At 37.2% G+C, this 20,582-nt stretch overlaps 1 protein-coding gene across 1 annotated transcript in view; it reads left to right on the top strand.

Moving 5' to 3' along the window:
- Window positions 1-20,191, top strand: part of PDHX (pyruvate dehydrogenase complex component X) — a 33,213-nt gene extending 13,022 nt beyond the window's left edge. Inside the window, exons 4-11 of the mRNA XM_068193801.1 lie at window positions 2,971-3,176; window positions 4,414-4,512; window positions 9,103-9,274; window positions 10,680-10,827; window positions 12,692-12,750; window positions 15,423-15,581; window positions 17,720-17,784; window positions 19,012-20,191. Of these exons, the coding sequence (XP_068049902.1) occupies window positions 2,971-3,176; window positions 4,414-4,512; window positions 9,103-9,274; window positions 10,680-10,827; window positions 12,692-12,750; window positions 15,423-15,581; window positions 17,720-17,784; window positions 19,012-19,276 (1,173 nt within the window). The 3' untranslated portion in view covers window positions 19,277-20,191. The remainder of the gene's footprint in view (window positions 1-2,970; window positions 3,177-4,413; window positions 4,513-9,102; window positions 9,275-10,679; window positions 10,828-12,691; window positions 12,751-15,422; window positions 15,582-17,719; window positions 17,785-19,011) is intronic.
- The last annotated feature ends 391 nt before the right edge of the window (window positions 20,192-20,582 follow it).

Raw genomic sequence — 20,582 nt, 5'->3', positions numbered from 1 at the left:
CATTAAGCCTTAGTTATATCCATATCATCCAGTAACAATCCAATGCCAAGAGTTGAACCTGAGAAGGAGATGCCAGGAGGTAGAAAATAACTATAACATCTTTCAGAATAAGGGAAGTGAGGCAGCTTTGTTGGAGTAACATGAACAGATCATTATGCAAACCCAATTTTTAATGGATTCTTTTAATCCTTGGAATCTAGAAATGGTAGGCCTAAGAGTTAGAGTACAGAATAAATGGGCTTTTATTCCAGTCTCCTAAGAAGTGCAGAAAACCCCTGATGTTTCAGAAACTAAAATAACAAGAGAATAAGATCAGAAATTTTCTGATTTTTTTTTTCCCTAGCTCAGATGTGATCCTTGGTTGTCTTTCTGCATTGTCTGGTGGATATTTCTGCTCTGTATTAGATGTTCAGTAGATGTTTGTGTAAGGCTTATAAAATGAGCTGTGTCAGGTTTGTGGATGGGGTGATGATTACTTATTGAAAAGATTGTCCTTCCAAGGGCCACTCAGAAGTTTCACATGTGATGTAGCTGATGGGAATTTAAAAATGTTTTGTGCCTCTGAGCTAGCATCTGGCTGAATTTCACTCACTTCCTAAAAGAAATGTGACAAGAATGTGTGCCTTTTGATGCCAGCTGCAATTCTGCACCATCTTGACAGAGTTCACTATGGAAAACTTGAGTCAAATGAGCGCACTGTCTGCTTAATGCTTTGGGCTTTGCATTTAAAGATAGGAGGTTCATTAGGTTAAATTAATTCAACTTCTGTAACCCTTCTTGGTTTTTCTTGACTGTATAATCCGTGTATGGTTTAGGAAGAGCAGGCTAACAGTAAGATAGAAACTCATGCATATATATTTCTTCTCTGTCTGAATAGGTCTTTTAATGATCACATCTGATTCAGTTTAAAATGCAGTAAAAGATTAAATAGCTGAATGAAATATTAGATGGGTAATTTCAGAATTATGATTATTCTTTCAGTAGAGTTGCTTCTTAAATGAACACTGTTTTTTTTTCCCTAAAATACTTTATGGTTCAATTTGGAACAAAACAGATGATGAATGATTGTTTAAGAACTGTAATTAATTGTTGAGGAATAGACTTAGAGCAGGTACTGGATGTGCAGCTGCAGTGGGAGCTGCAAGTTTTGCCCTGGGTGGAGCATGTGGTGAGAGCACCATTAAAGGGGCCTTGACCTGGTGCTGATCCTTTGCACAGCAGAGTGCACAGCGACCTGTGGCATTGGCCAGGTGACCAGGCACTGGGACACAGCAGGAAGACTCCAGACTATTGGCAGCACAGACTGAGGGAATGAAAGCACAGGAATTCCTTTCTTTGTGGTCCTTCCTCAGAGGCACCAGCTCAAGCTGGTTTTGTGTTACTGGGCCACAATTAAAATTGCTTTAGGGATTCAGATGTCTGAGATTCTGCTATGGGAAACCCAGGGTCATCTGGTAAAGAAGACCTATCTGAATGTCAGGCAGGGTGAGCAGGGAGCCAGGTGAGGCATCCATGGGGTTACTGGAGCCTCCTACTTTAAAGGGGCTTTGGTCTCCATTCACATGGTGGGGCTGTGACTGCCAGAGTGGCTCCTGGACAGGCAGACAGGAAAGCTTCCCTAACATCCATTACCATCTTCTCATTCATGACCTAAATGAGAATTGGTATCGAAACTACTTTGTATAAAAATTCCACTGCAGAATGAGCCACCATAAGTTCTTTCTCTTTTTCTTCCCAGTGGAGGAAATAAACATTTACTTCAGTATATATTTGTTAGTGGCTAAAGCACTATGCTGCAGTGGCAAAACCCCCAAGGGAATTTTACTTCTCCGTTCACTTTATCTCCAATTTTTTCTCCCTGTCATGGTCACCTGTGCTTTGTTGGTTTGTTACCAAAGCTGGGATATTTTTTACTCTTTTTGGCTGCATAGAATCATTGAATGTTTTGGTTTGTAAGGGCCCTTAAAGATCATCTTGTACCAGGGATGCTAATCACTATATCAGGTTGCACAGGGCCCCATCCAACCTGACCCTGAACGCTTCCAGGAATAGGGCATCCACAACCCCTACAGGCAACCTGTTCCAGTGCTTTACCACCTTTGAGTAAAGCATTTCTTTCTAATCTAAACCTACCCTCTTTGATTGTAAAACCATTGCCCCTTGTCCTGCCTGTGTTAAAAGGCCCTCTCCCTCCCTTTTATAAGACTCTCTTTAAGCACTGGAATGTTGCTGTAATGTCTCTCTAAAGCCTTCTCTTCTCCAGGCTCAGCAACCCCAGCTGTCTCAGCCTGTCTTTGTAGGAGAGGTGCTTCAGCCCTCTGGTCATCTTTGTGGCCTCCCTCTGGACCCACTCTGAACAGGTCCATGTCTTGTTGAGGACCCCAGACCTGGAAAATGCACTCCAGGTGGGGTCTCACAGAAGTGGAGTAGAGGGGCAGAATCATCTGCCTCGCCCTGCTGGCCACACTCCTGCATTTGCCTTTCTGGGCTGCAAATCCACACTGTTGTCTTGTGTCCAGCCTCTCATCCCAGCACCCTAAAGTCCTTCTATTTATTTCAGCTCTTTCTATATCTGAGATTCTAGGGTTCGTTGAGGTTTATGCAGAGGTTTTTTATTGTGAGTAATGAAAATGTAGCAGTGACTCAAAAATCCAGGAGATGAAAAGTTAAGCAGAATTGTAATACTTTTTCCTATTCTAGTTCTGAGCTGCAAAGGCTGTGTGTATAAAAAGTTACTTTGATTTCTGAGTGCTAACTTTAGGTGTATGGAATTTGGGGCATAATTTAATGTTCCTCTCCTTATAGTAGCAATTATAATTAATTTCAGTCTTGAAATATCTAATAGTAGCAATAAAATGGGATATATCTTACTGATGAATTGTCGTTAATATGCCTGAAACTTCAACATCTACTGGTTTTAGTCATATTAGAGTAGACCGTGTAATCTGTAACTTAATGTTCTTAATTTAGGTGGAAGAAGGAAGCAAAAATGTTCGCTTGGGCTCACTAATTGGTCTGCTGGTAGAGGAAGGCCAGGACTGGAAGCAAGTTGAAATACCAGCTGATGCTGATGGTCCATCTTCTGTGGCTCCACCAGCACCTGCACCTGCCTCAGCTCCTGCAGCTCCTTCAGTTTCAGCCCCTCCTAAACTGCAACATCAACCTGGAAAATTGCAGTAAGTTTCTATGTTTGTTATCAAATGGAACTCTTCATTAAATCAGTAGAACTGAACCAAGAAATATTTTTGTCCCTTTTTACCTAGTAGTAGGCTGTTGCTTTGAGAATGTTTCAGTATGAGTGAGGTGATAAACCTTGCAGGCCTAGAGTATTTCTTTGCTCATAAGCCCAGTTAGTCAATTCAAACAACATAATGTTATTAGAATTAAATGTACTTGTATTCTGACCTGAAATTAAATTATGAAGGATTCTAAGCTTACAGTTGGAAAGAAGTTGTGCTAATGCAGGATGGACAATAGTGCTTATGCATCAGATGCTAGGTGTACCTATGACTTGTTTTCTATTTATTTGAGGAGAAAAAAAAAAAAAGAAATGGCCCACTCCAAAGTCAAAAAAGAAATATTTTAATATTTTCATAACAGTGGGGTATGAAAAATCAGTCAGTTTATGTGCTCTTTGTTAGTTTGCTTTGGGTCTGTTGGTATTCTAAGCACTGCAAACATCTTGGAGCAGGGGCCAGCTCCAGAATGTTAGTCAGGTAGCAACAATCCATAATTACTTTCTATCCCAGGATATATCCTGTTTCCAGTTATCACTCCTTATTTGTTCTTATTTTTTTCCCCCCAAACCTCATTGCCTGTTCTGTCTGGTTTGCTGTGTTCTAAATGCTGCCAGCATTTAGATTTTCCTCATGCAAGTGAACGACAGCTGAGGTCATTGCCCAGGCATTACCTGTAGTAGGAGGATGATCCAGGAAAGGATCCTTGAAAGGATTATGTGTTTCATTTTAGTACCAAAGAACATCAGAAGTGCTGTTTCACTGCAACCGTTAGAGATGTATCAGCATGTTTGGAACCAAATGATCATTTATGACATGGGGTGTTTTTGGCAAGGGCTTAATGGACCATTCTTAAAATTCAATGACGTGCAAATATAGTCTTCTTTGGGAAATAATGAATAGGAGATTTTTGTGGAAAGACTTGAAACCAAGTATTTTTTCTTTTATGAGTGTGTTGTTGCTTTGTATCTAAGAATTCTAAAACATTTTCTCTAGATGTTGGCTTTTCTCCTCATTTTAGAAAGCTAATCATATTAAGATGCACTGGGTACTCTGTACCAGTGTGCTGTACTTTGTAGTTGACCAGAGAGAAATGGAGTTTCTAGTGATGTACATTAATGAAATAAGTTAATCTTACTATTTAAGTAATTTAAATTTTTCCCCCTCATTTCTTCAGGGTTCGCTTAAGTCCTGCAGCTCGTAACATTCTGGAGACACATGGACTAGATCCAAGCAATGTTACACCTACTGGGCCTCGAGGAATCTTCACTAAAGAGTACGTAGATAATTTGGTAAACCTGCAACTTTTGATATTAGAGTAACCTCCATTAGATTAAAGTTTGCTTATTTAAAAAGCTCTTTGTTCCATTGTTTGCTATGGATGGGTTTAGTTAAATTTGAAAAATCTGTTGAAAAGATAGGGAGAATGGGTTAGGAAGTATTTGAAGAAGCCCTTAATTAAAAAAAACAAAACATATTTGTATTTTTTAAGTCCCATCTTAGCTGTGTAGTACAGCTGTCACATTTCCTGCAGCTCAGCCTAATGGTGGCTATTGCCTCCTAAGCACCACTGTTAGCTACCACGGTGGATCTCAAGAATTTTACTTCCCAAGATGCATACAGAGCCAAAATAAAATACCAGTGGCCTGTTTTCTTCAACTCCTTTTCTTCAGGGAGTTCAGATATTTTTCTTTTTTTGCTGCAGTTCTGTTCTGAAATCTGTCAGGATTTCATCTTTTCCCATTTTTATTAGGCTGGGAGAGCAATGAAGTGTAATGACAATAAATTCTAGAATTCTGTTTTTCTCCCATTTTGCTTTCTCCTCTCTATGATTTAAAAAAATGTTTGTTTACCAAACTGTGGTTTTTTATGATTTAGTAGTTTTTTGTACCTTTTTGAGTATTTCAGTGTAATGATTGGCACTCAAGCCTTTGAATGAGAAATTTAGGTGTAAAAAAATGTGGTAGATCCAGTGCCTTTAGCCTTGAAATGATGAGTTCTCTTCACACAAGTATGTTATTGGAAGTGAGGATTTTGGCAGAAATAAATATTTTTGTTCTCAGTAAAATTATTTCTTTTGACAAGTACCATAATTCACTTACACAGACTTTGCTGGCTACTGTTATTTTAGTTCCATTCAGAGACAACCAGGACCAGGTCAGTGTAACTTGGAACTGGAGCCAGAAAAGTGGCAGTTTTTCAAAGCTTTTTTTTTTTTTTTTATGACCTTTGGCTGAGTTGAGATGTAATAAGGAATTGAATAGATAGAATATGCTATGTAACAGCAAATCATCAGAGAGAGTTCTTTCTTAATTATGTAAGTATAATGGTAATTTATGGTGTGTAATGAGGCTATGGCAGGTGGAAACCCTCTAGGATTTAGAGCTAACGAATTAACACTTCCTAGTTGTCATGGAGATATAGCAAAGATTTTTCTGTAGTTATGAGAATTATCTAGCAAATAATTTCTTTTTAAAACTGTGTTTTTCATACAAAAGATTTGACTATGAAATGTCAGTTTAAGATGAAGAATGTCTGGGGTTTTTTAACCATTCTTTTGAAATTGGGTTAATCTTTCAGATGTCTACAGACTTATATTCAGTTTGAAATTAAATGTGCAGATTTTTAGATTCTTTCCCCCAACTTTCTATCTTTAAATTCAATTCACTGTAAAAATGGCAACAGCAGTTGTAACTTCCACTCTACTGGTGTTCTCTGTCATGACCCTCTTGCTTAGTGGGCCAATATTTTATTTATCTGTATACTTCTATTTATTTATGCTTCTCTTATGTGTCTGTTCAATGTTTAATTACTGTTGTTTTTTTCCTGCCTGTTTTGTTGTTGGTTTTGTGGGTGATTTTTTTTTATGGAGTGGCAGGGGTTTTTAATTTGTCATTTTGAAGTAATATCCTCATATATCACTTAATATAATTTTCTTCAAAAGTGTCCTAGAAATGTCCTAGAAAATTGGTGTGCCAGTACAAAGTAACTCACAAATTCTGTCAAAGATTGTACCATGTTTCTACTCATCAGCTCAGAGACTGTTTGGGAGGGCTATATTAAAATTGATTGTTTCAGCTACTACTGCCCTTTCCCATTCCCTTTCATAGTGGTCTAGGGATTTATAAGTGCAGCCATGAAAGGCTGGTTATTGAGAACTGTGTTTTTCTGAGGCCCTGTTGCTCCCAGCTGTTGTTAAGTCAGTGTGTCTTGGGATCTCTGAGCTGCTCAGGCATTTTCAGCTTGCAAAGAACGCAGAGCACACCCATGGAGTGCTGTTTTTCTGGAGATTAAAATCATGTGCATGCATTGAGTATGAACTGACCCTGGCATCTCTGCTGTGTGCAATTTGTTAGCTGCTGTGTGGGAGGAATGAGCTCCTTCTATAATGATAGTGCAGTAAATCTGATACCTGTAAGTTTCTGATGTGCTCTGCATCTCTGCTAACCATTTGCCTTCTTGAAGGAAATCTATGAATTGAGTAAACAGGTGTAAACATGCGAAAAGAGAATGTGAAACATATGAAAGGTGTTGGGTACAATTTAGTAACAGTAACTGCCACCACAGGAAGCTTGTGTCAATCCATGCATCTCTTGTTGCACCCTTGGATCCTCAGTGATTCTTAGGTGTCTGTTTAACCTAACTTGTATCAAGAAAAGTGTATTTTGAACGCAAAATACTCAGTTTGCTTTCACCATTCTTTGAGTTCTGGTTAACATGAAGTGAAAAGACTACACCCTTCTGTAGCAGTGGTAAACTGAAGTGTAACAGAGTTGCCAGAATCTGCATATTTCTAATAATAACAGTTTGGTAAGGCATATTTTTGTTTAATAAATGTTTACTAAACATTTACATATCTTTGCTAAACAGATACATATCTTTTCTGCAAAGCAGACTGCTCTTTCATGTTTATTACATCTCTTTCTCTGTTACTGACCCATGTTGATAGAATTTTATAGAGTTGTTGAAAAGATGTGACCAACCCTTCTTTTTCCAGTTCTAATAAAATATCTATTTACCTGACTTTTACTTAAACCTGTTTAATTTTATTTGCTTTGATGCCTCTTCTAACTCTGCTTATATTCAGGCTTGCAGTGTTGCAACAATGACAGTCGTAACACTGATGTACCTGTTTTTCTTAACCAGTTAAATCATTTGGAATTGATGGGGGGATCTCTATTCATATGTGTGTATAGCAAATACATGTGAACTTAGATTTTTTTATATGTGTTTTTGTACAATACAAGTCAGTTTCAGAAGTCTTGAGTGAATCTTTTAACCTAAAAATAAGCTCAATTTTGCCAATACATTTTCCAATTAATGCAATAAAAACCACCAAAACCAGATCGTCTCTCCTATGATTGCCAAGTGAGAGCCCTTAACAAATTTTTGGTAGCTTCTAAATGTTAACCAAAAAGCTTGTATTATGTCATGCAGTTACTTTATATGTCTCAAATTATAATGGTAGGGAATGATTTTCATTCTTTGAAATCTAATTTTTTCCCCTGATACAGTAGTTGTGTCGAATAATCAGCATTTAATTTTAAAACAAATCTTGGCCAGCATGTTAATTTGGGAAGACAAGTAACAACTTTTAATTAGGAAAAAATTTATCTTGAGCTAATCTGCTCTTTTGTTTTCAATATTGTTTGTTGAAGTATGTACTGAAGGTAAGAATAAATTGAAGCAAATCAGCAATGGTAAAAGGTATCATGTAGAGGTTTTCAATTTTTAGTTCTTGTTTCTGGAGTGCTCCCTTTTAGGAAGAACTAAGAATGCATAATGTTCTGAGATTTTTTTTCTTTCTATAAAGATTTAATAACAAACTCTTGGCTGTCACTCAAGAATAGTCTCTCAAGCAGTAATCTACTGAAATTAGACAGCTTTGTTTAGTATTTATGGCTTGTGTTTCAAAACCTTGGAAGTGTTGTAAGGAGTCTGATTTTTAATTTATTTTAATTTCCTCTGCCAATTTGTGGAATTGAACTTTTGTGTTCTTGGTGAAGTGATAGAGATTTATCTAGGGTATATTATACAGGTTTTTGTTAGCAGATCTGGAGAATAAAGAGAGGAGATCTACAACTGACTTGCCTTGCAGTTGGCAGTGGTGGTGGAAATGCAGTTATTTCTGTTCAGCCTCGTAGGTGCTGGTCTTTACCTTGTTGCTTTATGGATGCAGTGCCTCTGGAGCAGACACAGTGTCATGGCTTAGAGATGGAGTCTCTCCTCTCTGTCATACTGTGCCCATAACAGGAAAATTTTGTGGTGGTAGCTGTATCAGTAAAAAGTCCTTGGAGAACACTTTGGCTTTGTTTCTCCAGTGTGGTGTTAGGAAGTTTGGGCCTGTATAACATCTGTGCCTGGCTCTGCAAATTTATATCAGAAAGGTGCAGAGAAATGAGTGATAAATGTACTTACCAGTTTTCACTTAGCATTCAGTAATTACATTCAATTCAGATTATTACAAATATAACAGATGAAACAGCTTTTACTTTAGCCTTTAAAGCCTGAATAAATGTACCTTTTCATTTAGAAGAATTGTTAGTGCAATTCAAAAATTACTTTACATGCTTACAGTTAGGAATGATGATTGTTATGCTCCTCTAACACAAATGTTTTCTGTTACTGCATATTCAGGCCCTTTTATTCATGGAAGTTAATGAGGAGTTACTAAAAAGATACCACAAAGGCAATACAAAATTAATATAATTTAATAATAATCACCTTCTTAATGTTTGGTTTGACAACAGAAATTTAAATGTACAGAAGTGGCTAATGAAATAGAATAAGCAATGGAATAGTAATACTTAGGTAATTGTTAAATAGTTTCCTTTGCAGTCAGTATTTCACTGTGTTTAATCACCAGGGATGCTCTCAAACTTCTGCAAGAGAAGCAGAAAGGTAAACCCAGTGAATCGAAACCTGTGGTTTCTCCAGCTCCTGCTGCAGTGCCTTCTCCTTCACAAGCAACAGCCGTGACTTCCTATCCAAGGCCAGCAATTCCACCAGTTTCCACACCAGGACAACCTGCTGCACTGGTAACACTTCTGCTAAGATTTCAGCATTGCTACAGCTGTATAGTGCAAAAACTGCTTCAGTAGCTCTCAGATTTCTAGATCTAGAGAGAGGAAGGAAACTAAGGCCACCCAGATGTCAAGCTCAGTGATGCGCAGTTTTTAGTATGTTTCAGTGATTCTAAGGCAATGTAATTGAAACTGTGAAATCCTTGAAATGATGGGTCTGCATATTATTTTGTGTAGCTTGCAAATTGAAGTGATGGAAAAATTTATATTGCAGGCCTTGGAGAAACTAGAATGATGATTTATTTTTACTGTACTTGATTTGTTTGCTGTCCTGCGAAGTGTGTGTCCATTAATGAGCTGCCAAGACCTGAGGAAGGAAAAGGCATCTTGGTGGTTGCCTTGGAGAGTAATTGTGTAAACTCTAGAACCTAAGTTAAATTGAAATGTTAGAAATACTAGAAAATATTTTTTTACAGAATAAAAGCCCTTGCTGAAGTACTAGAAATTGAAAAGTTTTTATGAAAAACATTTTCTGGCTCTAGAACTAAATTTGATGTATTTTTTTAATCTGAAGTTTACAAGGTAGCTACAATTAATAATATTCAGGAAATGCTGCCTCTTTTTTTTTTCCCTATACAAAGAGCCAAACAACTCAAAATCTCAGACTTAGATCCATTACAGAACAAAATACTTCTATGGTTGCACCAGAACATACATATTGCAATTTATTGTGTATTGAGTACTATTGAATATGTACTAAGGATTCTATGAATCCTTATATGTTCAAGGGATATGTGCTAAGGATTAAGTATACAAAATGTCTTACAGAATCATTTATCTTCTTGCTTTCTGTAGTCACTAATATTTTAAGAGATTTCTTGTGAGTTGCCCTGCTTCTAGGAAGAAGATGGCCATTGAAACATTATTGGATTTATCTGGAAGGAGAGAGAAACATAACAGAAAAGATGCAGTAAAGCCTGTCTTAAGGAGCTACACAGGGAATTGAAAAAGCAGTAGTTTACTGAGGAAGTGTTCTTTTTGTAATTTAAATGGAGCAAAGCATAATCTGAGCAATATGCCAAGCCTGGAAGATGGAATAGTACTTACATACTCTGGCTGAAAAGAAATGCCTCAATACTTGGATTATTTTTTTTAAACAAGGTTAATTGTATACTGTAAAATGGAATTGTTCTGTGAAACCTGTTGAGTTGATCCCAGTTAACAGGGGAATAGACTAGAACACTCAATGGTTTTTGTCATACTAATTTCAGTAGTTGGAATGTATCACTTTTGGATACCTAGGGGATAGTTGACGTGGGCAGGAGTCACTGATGATAATGCATAAATACTGGAGTACTTTCAGCAAAGGGGAACTGTTTGCTGTCCTGATATTTAATAAACAGCATGTGATTTATTTCAGGGCACATTCACAGAAATCCCAGCTAGCAACATCCGAAGAGTTATTGCTAAGAGATTAACAGAGTCTAAAACCACCATACCTCATGCATATGCTGCTGCTGACTGTGCCATTGATGCTGTTTTGAAATTAAGAAAAGAATTGGCCAAAGGTTAGTAGTCTGATTTACTTTAACATGTGGTAATACTAATGTGGTTATACTAATATTTAATTTTTTCTGTTTACATAAACGTCCCCAGGAGGTGTCGATTTTGTACAGGTAGACCATTATGCCTTCAAATAAGGTTTTTTTCAGTATGTTGGACTCAAGCTGTAGTTCCTGGCAATTACTGAATTGGACAACTTGTCAGAGTACAGAAAGACAGAGGTGTTACTTTGCCAACTCACACATCATTCTGAAGTCTTATTTTCCACAATAACCAGGCTGCATGAGCAAGTAGTGATGCTCTGTTTGATGGAGACATGCACCTCCTAGACTGGTACTAAGTCTGTGACTTGGGTAAAATAATTTTACGTCTAAGACACTTCAAGTTTTGATCTAAAGCTTCATGATTACTGTCATGGTTTGAAAGCTTATAAGTTCAAATGGTAGCTTTCCTAAGCCATGTGAGCTCTGCATTCAGAATAACACGGCAGAATAATTTTAATTTGCATTTTTATTGTTGTACTGATTGAGAAACTGAGGCCAACTGTTCTGTACTAGCGACTAGCCCATGCTTGTTTATCTGTTTGTATGGTCTAAAATTAAATTTGACAGGTATATTCAGATTTCTTAGATGATGATACAGGAGCTGCTTGTCCTTCCACTGGAGTTTTGTGTGACTAATTTTTAATGCAACAGTACCCAGGTCATTTTTCTACCTGTTATTTTTCCTAATGGTATCTTATTCACAAATGAATGCCAAAGACATTTTCTGAAGCTGATATTTTCTTTAAATAGCAGCAGTTCATAAGGAATGAACCAAAAAAGCATCCTAGGAATACTCACTTGAATTTTTTCACACCTCTCCTGCTGTTGTTAATTCTTAATGAATATTTCCTTTAAATGCAGAGGTGGAAAAGCCATATGTCTTTGCATGAAATTGAATAGCTGAGCTTGTCCTGGTAGATTTTTATGTTTCCTCTGATGGAAATTGTGGGGTTTTCTACTATAATAAACATCAGTGATGCAGGGTAAAATATTACCAGATGTGGATCATTTAACTGTATTCCTGCTCTTCTACTGGACACTGACATTTTTGCCAAGGGTTAGGAATATAGTATGCAAACAGAAACCAGTGTATATTTGATGATCAAGGTACAGGTTTGTTTGATGTGAAATTCTGTCAGTGCAGCATGGTAATTGAAAGTTCCATTGTGTTCTGTTGGAATGCTGTGTCTCTTATACATAGATTACTAATCGTGGCAAATGTTGCAGGCCAAGTATGTGGTAAGTGGATACTTGGTTCACTCCTCTGAATTTGTGATGACTTAAGAATGTTTCTCTTGATATAATCATCTATAAATTATTTTCCCTTGCAAAAATATTTCTAAAGTTACGTATGTATAAACCAGATTTGAAAATTAGGCAGTTGTGCTGTTTAATCAGTTTTGCTGACAGTAGTGATGATGGTGAAAGGGTAATGTAGGTTTTTTTTAATTTTGAGAATGATGAGTTTAATACTGTGTAAATTTCATGCATTTCAGTGTAATTTTATGGCCTAATTGGCCTTGTATATATTATCCCTGCTTCTATGCCACTCCTGATTTTAGTTACCAGTTTCAATCCCCTGAAACTCTCCTGAGTGTCTTTGCATGAGATTTTTCTTGATGGATATGTCTTTTCTCCCAAGGGAGGGAAAAGTATTCTTCATTTTATTATTGGAGTTTGAAGATAAGTGACTTTCTGTTAATGCTTCAAAGAAATAAATCTGCTGAATCACTAGAATTCTGTCATCACACAAATGCTGATAAAGCAAATCTTAGGAACAATGGTTGTTACCCTTTTTTTTTAATTTTTCTGTTTCCCTTTGCAGATGACATTAAAGTATCTGTAAATGATTTTATTATCAAGGCAACAGCAGTTACTCTGAAGGTAAGCAAATAATTGATTTTAAGAATATATTTTAGCAGTAAACTGCCAAGGAGACAAGAAAAGAATTTTGTGAGTCTATGTGGAGATGTGAGTGGGATCACAGTAAAGCTGCTGATTCTGTATTACTTACTGTCAGGTTTTTTTAGGTTTCCAGGTAAAATTCTCTTCACTGTCTATGCTATGAACTATAAAAGTGAGAACTTCTTAGTAAAGGCCAACTTACTGCAGTTAACATCTGCAAATCACTGTAGTTGCTTTGTCAGCAGACTAAAGCCATTGCCAAAATCGTTCATTTTATCTTAGTTACATCTTATTTCTTTTAGTTACAAGCAAACATTTATCTAAGTCTTACACAAACCTTGTTATTACCTCAGGTGTATTCTGATGGCACATTGAGTGATACCTGCTTTGAAATAAAAATTCTTCTGGCAGCCACTCTGCTCATTGCTAGGAATTCTCATTGCCTGGATTACCTCACAATAATATAAAAACATTGGAAAGGGTGTGAGGGCTGGTTTTCTCATTTGTGAGGATAATTTGAACTATTTAGAAGTCGAAAGAGGAATTTGTTTAAGTTGGGGAGGTATTCCTATGGATGTATGGATTTGAGAGAGCACTGGACTGGAAAAGACTTAACAGATTTCTAGCTGAACATGTACTAAATATTAATGTATAATTTCAAGAGGTATGGCTTAGGTATAGCTGAATGTATAATTTGGACAGAAAATAGACAGGATTCTAGGCAATTTCATAAGCAAATTCCCTGAGAGAAATTTGAAGCCTTATTTAGACTGGGAAAAAACTCTACAAGTTAATACCAAAACCAAAAGGAAGAGCTAAATATGTGTGCTGTGCTTTTGTTAGATATATACATAACAAGAAGCTTTTTTTAGTGGCCTAATGAAACCTTTTGTGAGGAAATAGTGACACCCCAAGTTTACCATGAACTGCTGTGAGTGTTGGATAATCTATCTCTGCACCAGAGAGCAAGTAAAAGGAACAGGAGACAGAGGAAGAGATTTTGTGTTTTGTCTTCTGAGGGGGCTGTTAGTTTTTGAGCTGATAATAATGTGTTGATATGGAAGTAATCAATAAAATTCTTCTATTCTATTGCTTTGTTAGAAATCTATGCTAGCATTTGTTTGACTATTAAAATAATACATTAAAAAACCCCAACACATTTAACTCAGTATATCAGTATATCAAATTCATGATCAAGTTCACATCTTATCTTCTTTCTGTCAGCATTTCAGGAAAAGTTGTGGGCAACTGCTTTAAAAAAAGAAAACCCACTTCCGCCTGTACCTCCCCCCCTGAAATTGGGTAGTGTGAATATATCAAGTTTAAATTCAAGGCAGTTTCATTGTCTCTTTTCTGGATACTCTTCAGAGAATATTTTGTTACTATTTTGTTTCTGAGCAATGAAAAATATGTTCTTCTAGCTTTAATGAGCTGACTGCAACTGGTTTGACATTTTACGGCACACCTCAAGATACTGCTTGTATTGGTTCTTGAACATGCTAAATTTGTCCTTCACTTAGGATATCACAAGTCCAGTTATGGGATCTGTGTTTCAGCTTGGTCTTGCCATTTGACAGCCAAGATTTTGCAAATGTGCCAGTGGACTCAGCAGGTGACAGCCCAGTAGAACCATTCTTCTTTCTGGAGCAAGGAGGGAGAAGGTTGGAGGAAGAAAGTAAAACTTCCAGGCTGATATCCTCAAGTGATTGGACTTTGTAGCCACCTATAGCAGCTGTCTTTTAAAAATAAATCTTTAATTGTTGAAGTGACAAATTTTGTCCCTACCATCTCTTTTGAATACCTTTATATAAAGAGTTTGAGTTACAGAGCACCCACTTGAGGGCATCTTACAACTGTGTAAACCGTGGGACTTCTAGAAGTCTATTTAGCTTGCAAAGAATACTGCATACTTTTTTCTTCTTTTCTCTTTCCTTCTATTTTTTTTTTCACTATACATTCTGGTGTTGAAGAATAGGGACTCAGAGTACTGTCATATCACTTCTTCCTAGGAGTGCAGTTACTTTAGATAGACAGTAGAGACACTTTGGATATTGCGTCCCTCCCATAATTTTTCTGGAATACCTTCTTCATTTCATTAAACTCAAAAAACTAAATGAAATTATCAGTGTACATCTCAATTTTAACTTAGTCCACCCACAGAAAAAAAAAAAACAACATGCATTTTAGGAGAACATTTGAATAACAGTGAGTGTACCTGCAGCATATTTTATTTGTTGAGAATCACGCTTGAGACACCAGTGAAAAACAACATGCGGGTATAGTAGGATGTCCATTTCCATGCTTTAAAATCCAGCATCCTGTGATTTATTTTGTGGGAGAAGTTGCACTGCTTTGAGGCTTTACATGCTGACCCATTATAAGGTGGTATCAGTGAAATTTGTAGTAATTTGATGGTTTTTTCCTAGCAACACCAAACAAACTTCTGTCTGTCCTGCCATTTTTAGTTTCTGGTGCATACATTTCTTGCTTTTTGATAAAGCAAATACAGATAAAATCAGTGCAAGCTAATTCACTTGGTGGATGCCTGTAGGTAGCTATATGTCTTAAAGGAATTTCCTTTTTCTTAATAACTGATTGCAGTGTTATTCTTCTAACAGCTGTCTTTTTTTTATTGTCTGTCTGTGTTCTAGCAAATGCCAGATGTGAATGTAACGTGGGATGGGGAAGTCTGCAGGCGGCTGCAGTCCATTGACATCTCCATTGCCGTGGCAACGGACCGAGGGCTCATTACGCCAATCATAAAAGATGTTGCTGCCAAGGGAATACAGGAAATTGCTGCCTCTGCAAAGGTGGGTCTGAAATGTGCAGCAGGCTGAGGAATAGAGCAGCTGTATGGTTTTCTGTAGCAGAAAATGTAGCATGACCCAGATACACATCAGTAATAACAAAGGCAGTGGAACTAAAGCAGTTTCAGCATTACTTACACTTCAAAATTCTTATTAATTTTGCAACTCTCTTCATTTTTCATCAACAATAAGATCATCTTATTTAGTTGAATGGTGGCTAGACTGCTCGAAAAATAAAGCTTTACAGACTTCTGCAATTTAATATAATTGTAATTCTTCAGTTCTCAAGAGAATGCTGCTTAATGCTAGTTTCATTAGTATTTCCAGTCTTGGGGTTTGAGATTTTGGGGTTTTTTTGTGTTTTTTGCCTTTCCCAGGAAATTTCTTATGTCTGCTTTTTTTACTGTCTTTGCAGTTATATTATGGAACATATTTCTGTCTGCATTTTTTTCAATATGCAGTTCAATTAAGGATGTAACATTAAACTCCTCAGACTAATGAGCAGTATTTTGCATAGACCAGGTGCCAGTCAGAGTGATATGTGGTGGTTGTTGCCAGATAAAAGAGTGGTTTTTGGCAGGCAAAAATAGAATGAATGATGAAATGTCCCAAGACAGGCCTTTTTTTGTCACTTAACGAGTGCTTGTCAAAGGCCTTACAGCATCTGAGGAATGCAATGGAAGGAGATCCTAGGGCATAAAAATATCCCCAAACTAGACACCACTGCACTTTGTAAATTCTTGCCTTTTGTGTAAAACTACAGAAATCATAATAGTCTGTGTTGATGGAGGCGAACAGCCAAAAAGCTGTAGCAGAAAAAGATGGGTCATACCACAAAACATTCATAAATGGGTGTTTTTAAGATTTTTTCCAGTTTGCTTACTTTATGCTGAATGTGTTGTGAAAACTCTTCCTTACACTAGTAGCCAGTTGAGGAGGAAGTTCAGTTGAGATTGTTGTGGGGTTAGTGATGGAATGACAAGAAGAGAAGCATTGTTCAATGTTGTGCTTTCATTATCATCCCCAATACCTGTAATAGTGTGTGGTATTGCAAACCTCTTACCACAAATCAATGTCCTGCAGTTCCCGTGATGGAAATGCATCTTGTGTTACATTCAGTGGGGCCATGATAGTGAGCATTCCCCTTGCCTTTCAAGTGGAATGTGTGTGACATAGGTGTCCACACCAACACCGTTTTGCTTTTCAACTTCTTCACTGAATTACTGAAATAAACACGTACCTGATGTGCACTCACTGGAACTGCAGATGCTTCTCTGTCAGTCTCCCGGTAGTTTGGCAGGCGCTTTCTTTGTGTAATTGCTTATATATCCCCTTCTGCTGCATGGTAATTTGGATTTCTTTCCAGGTCATGTGCCTCCTGGCACTGGATTTTCATCATTCAAATAATGCAATTGCACAAACACATCACGCTTATATTGATCCTGTTGTGTGAATGCTGTTCCCATGGCTATTGTCTTCACTAATTATTCAGAGATGAGAAAAAGCTTAAACTAAAGCTTAGTGTATCCTTGTAGTTTTGACAAGCTTATTATGAACTTTAAAAATTTTTACAGCTCTGTGATCTTATCTTGGAACATAGTATGAACTTCTTGGGCTGTATTTGAAAATTTCTTCTGTTGAATTTTAAAGTCTCACAAATGAAATGGAGATCACAGAAGGAGAGGCCTTAAAGGCAACCTTCAAATGGTAGTTTAGCTGAGAGAAATATATTCATTCAATCTGGTAGAACGTTCTGAAATGGTATATGTTGGTTTCTTTAAACAAATATGTTAGGAATACTGAATTTATCTCATCAGTATTTTGCTAGATAATCTAAAATCTCCAGGGAGAATGGTGGTTCCATTGTAAAAACTGGAACAATATTTGTAAGGTGAGAGAACAGCTTTTATTGAACAGCCAGTATTGGTGGGAAAGTGAAGATGGTGTCCTAGTCTCTTTGCCAAATCATTGCAGATACACCAACAGTGTTGCTGAGGTGCTTCACTAAATCCAAACCAAGTGACTTTTGGTTACTTAATATCTGTATGATACTTAAAATGTCTTACTGAAAAAAAAAACAGTCTATTACAAAACAATAAATTCTTTTTTTTCCTCTGCCTGTTTTCTTTAATTTTCTTTAGGCTTTAGCAAAGAAGGCCAGAGATGGAAAACTGTTACCAGAAGAGTACCAGGGAGGATCTTTTAGGTAAAACTCTAGCAGCATTTAATACATGCAGCATGGGTTCAGAACTGTTTTATCCTCAGCTATTCCACTGTCTTTTAATGCATTACTTTTAAAATCTTGCTCTGTTTAGGATGAAACTCCTTGTGATGATTCTGAGGGTCAAACCTAGACTGAGTGTCTTGTATCGGGGGGGAAACAATTGCCCTGCTACAGGTTCATTTCATCTGTACTTGGCACTGGTGAGGCCACACCTTGAGTCCTGTGTTCAGTTTTGGTTCCATCCCCACAAGAAAGACATTGAGGTCCTGGAGTGTGTCCAGAGAAGGACAGTGGAGCTGGTGAAGGGTCTGGAGCACAAGTCTTGTGAGGAACAGCTAGGGGAACTGGGAGGGACCATATAACTCTTCACTCTTTCTTCCTGAAAGGAGCGTAGTTGTATTGAGGTGTGGGTTGGTCTCTTCTCCCAGGTAGTAACAGGAGGAGAGGAAATGGCCTCAAGTTGCAGCAGGAGAAGTTAAGATTGGGTATTAAGAAAAAATTCTTCATTTAAATGGATTGTCAAGCATAGAAACAGGTTGTCCAGGGAAGTGGTTGAGTCACCATCCCTGGAAGTGTTAAAAAAGCAGGTGGATGTGACACTTAAGGACTTGGTGTATGGTGAACATGGCAGTGGTGCCATGGTTGGACTGTACTGTCTAATCCTTTTTCCACTCTTTGCTGTAACTATAACCAGAAAGGAGGAGATGGTGGGCCAGCTTTCTCCATAGACAACTTGTCACAGAAGAATCCAAGCCTTTCCTAATATACCACTTCACAGGTGGTGACATGGACAGAAATGCTTTCATGTGCCTGAGTGATACCTAGATGCCCAAATTTTATTCCTTAGTGGATACCAGCAGCCATTGTAAGTTTCAGTCTAAAAGACATTTGGCTTGGAACAGGGACAGGCAAAATATATTTAAAGACATTGCTTTGCTGACTTACTTTCTGGCTTCATTGTGTGCAGTGCAAGAATATCTTGCTGTAAAGAAATGGGACTTTTAAAAAGGTGCATAATTTTTAATTGCAAAAATTTCAAGCCCTTGAGAGTCTGAATGTGCTTAACTGAAAACAGTTCAGATCTATTTTTAACTTAATGGGTTTTGCCTTGGAGGGAATTTAAAACATAGCAGTTCTTGTATATAGAATATTTCTTGGAGGGAATATGTAATTTCTGATGTTACAGAAACTCTTTTCTGTTTTATTCAGTATCTCCAATCTGGGCATGTTTGGCATCAGTGATTTCACAGCAGTCATAAACCCTCCTCAGGCCTGCATCCTTGCTGTGGGCCGAGCAAGACCAGAGCTCAAGATTGTGGAAGATGAAGAAGGGAATGAGAAACTTGAACAGCATCAACTCATGACAGTGACTCTCTCGAGTGATGGTCGAGTGGTGGATGATGAACTGGCTTCAAAGTTTCTGGAGACCTTGAAAGCCAATATAGAGAATCCAATGCGACTGGCCTTAAATTAAACTCAGAGAAGATTGCTTCCTGTTTTGGCAACAAAGATAACGATTAGATACTTAGGATTGTTATTCTGTATAGAGGAGTAAATAGCTGAAGACGGACAGTTAAAAATATTTAATTTATGAATTAATGTGAAACAGTCATGATTTTAGTCTTCTGTAATAACCAGGTTTTGTACTGTAAAGCTAAAAGACTTTGAAGTTAACATACCACATTTCTTTAAACACATAGTGCCAATGGCACAAGTTTGCATAGGAAAGTCAATCTCATTTGTTAAAAAACCTCAATAAACTTCATGAAATATAAAAGGAAATAATAGAATAATTTGGGTTGAAAGGAACTTTTAAAGGTCATCTAGTCCAGCTTCTCCTGCAATGACCAGGGATGTCTTCTGAGCCCCACCCACCCTGACCTTGAATGTTTCCAGAGATGGGGGATCTTCTGCCTCTCTGGGCAACCTGTTCTGTTACCACTCTCCCTGTAAAAAACTTCCTTGTATCTAGTTTGAATCTACCTGCTTTCAGTTTAAAGCTACCACCCCTTCTCCTATTGCAACAGGCCTTGCTAAAAATTTGTTCCAGTCTTTCTTAAAAGCCTCCTTTAAGTATTGAAAAAAACAGAACTTAATTGTGCAAGCAGTGTTCTCATAGAGGTCCCAGAATGAAAGGTCAAATTTTGCACACTGAATAGTTGCCAATTGATGCTGTTCTTTGCATGTATGGAATGTAGATGTAAGTAGAAAGAGTTTCATCTTCAGTGTATATTGAAATATAACTCAGAGGCTCAAGTGCAGTGGCCTGAACTGTAACAGAATTAGACTGGTATCTTTCTTACATATTATTATGGAACCACATATTGCATGTAAATGTTATGAAATAACTGTTTACAGGACCTCATGAGAATATAAATTGTCAATAGAATTATGGGAGTTTGCTTTATTCTGGTTTGTGCATCTGCTTTTTCCTAATGATTTGTAGGAATTAATTATGGCAGCAGCTTAACAAGTAAACAGCTACTTGCAGGATAACCTTTACTTAACACTGAGGTAAGAGTTTTTGCTAAATGAGTTTGCTTCTTTAGCTTCTTCTCTCATAAATTTAACAAACTATTAGTTTGACTGGAGAGATTTTTGATTACCAGATATAGTTTGCTGTGCAGGAATGGACATAGCCATTCTGTATTTCCAAGAGTTTTTTACTGATAAATCATGTTAAAGATTAGTTCCTGAGGATTAATTTGCAATTTGAAACAATTGACTTCCAATTTTTCCAAAGCTGTTTGTTAACTTTGTATTACTGTGCAAAAAAAAAA

The sequence above is a fragment of the Anomalospiza imberbis genome, chromosome 6 (assembly GCF_031753505.1).
Source record: "Anomalospiza imberbis isolate Cuckoo-Finch-1a 21T00152 chromosome 6, ASM3175350v1, whole genome shotgun sequence".
NCBI lineage: Eukaryota > Metazoa > Chordata > Aves > Passeriformes > Viduidae > Anomalospiza > Anomalospiza imberbis.
This window is presented reverse-complemented; position numbering and strand designations above follow the sequence as displayed.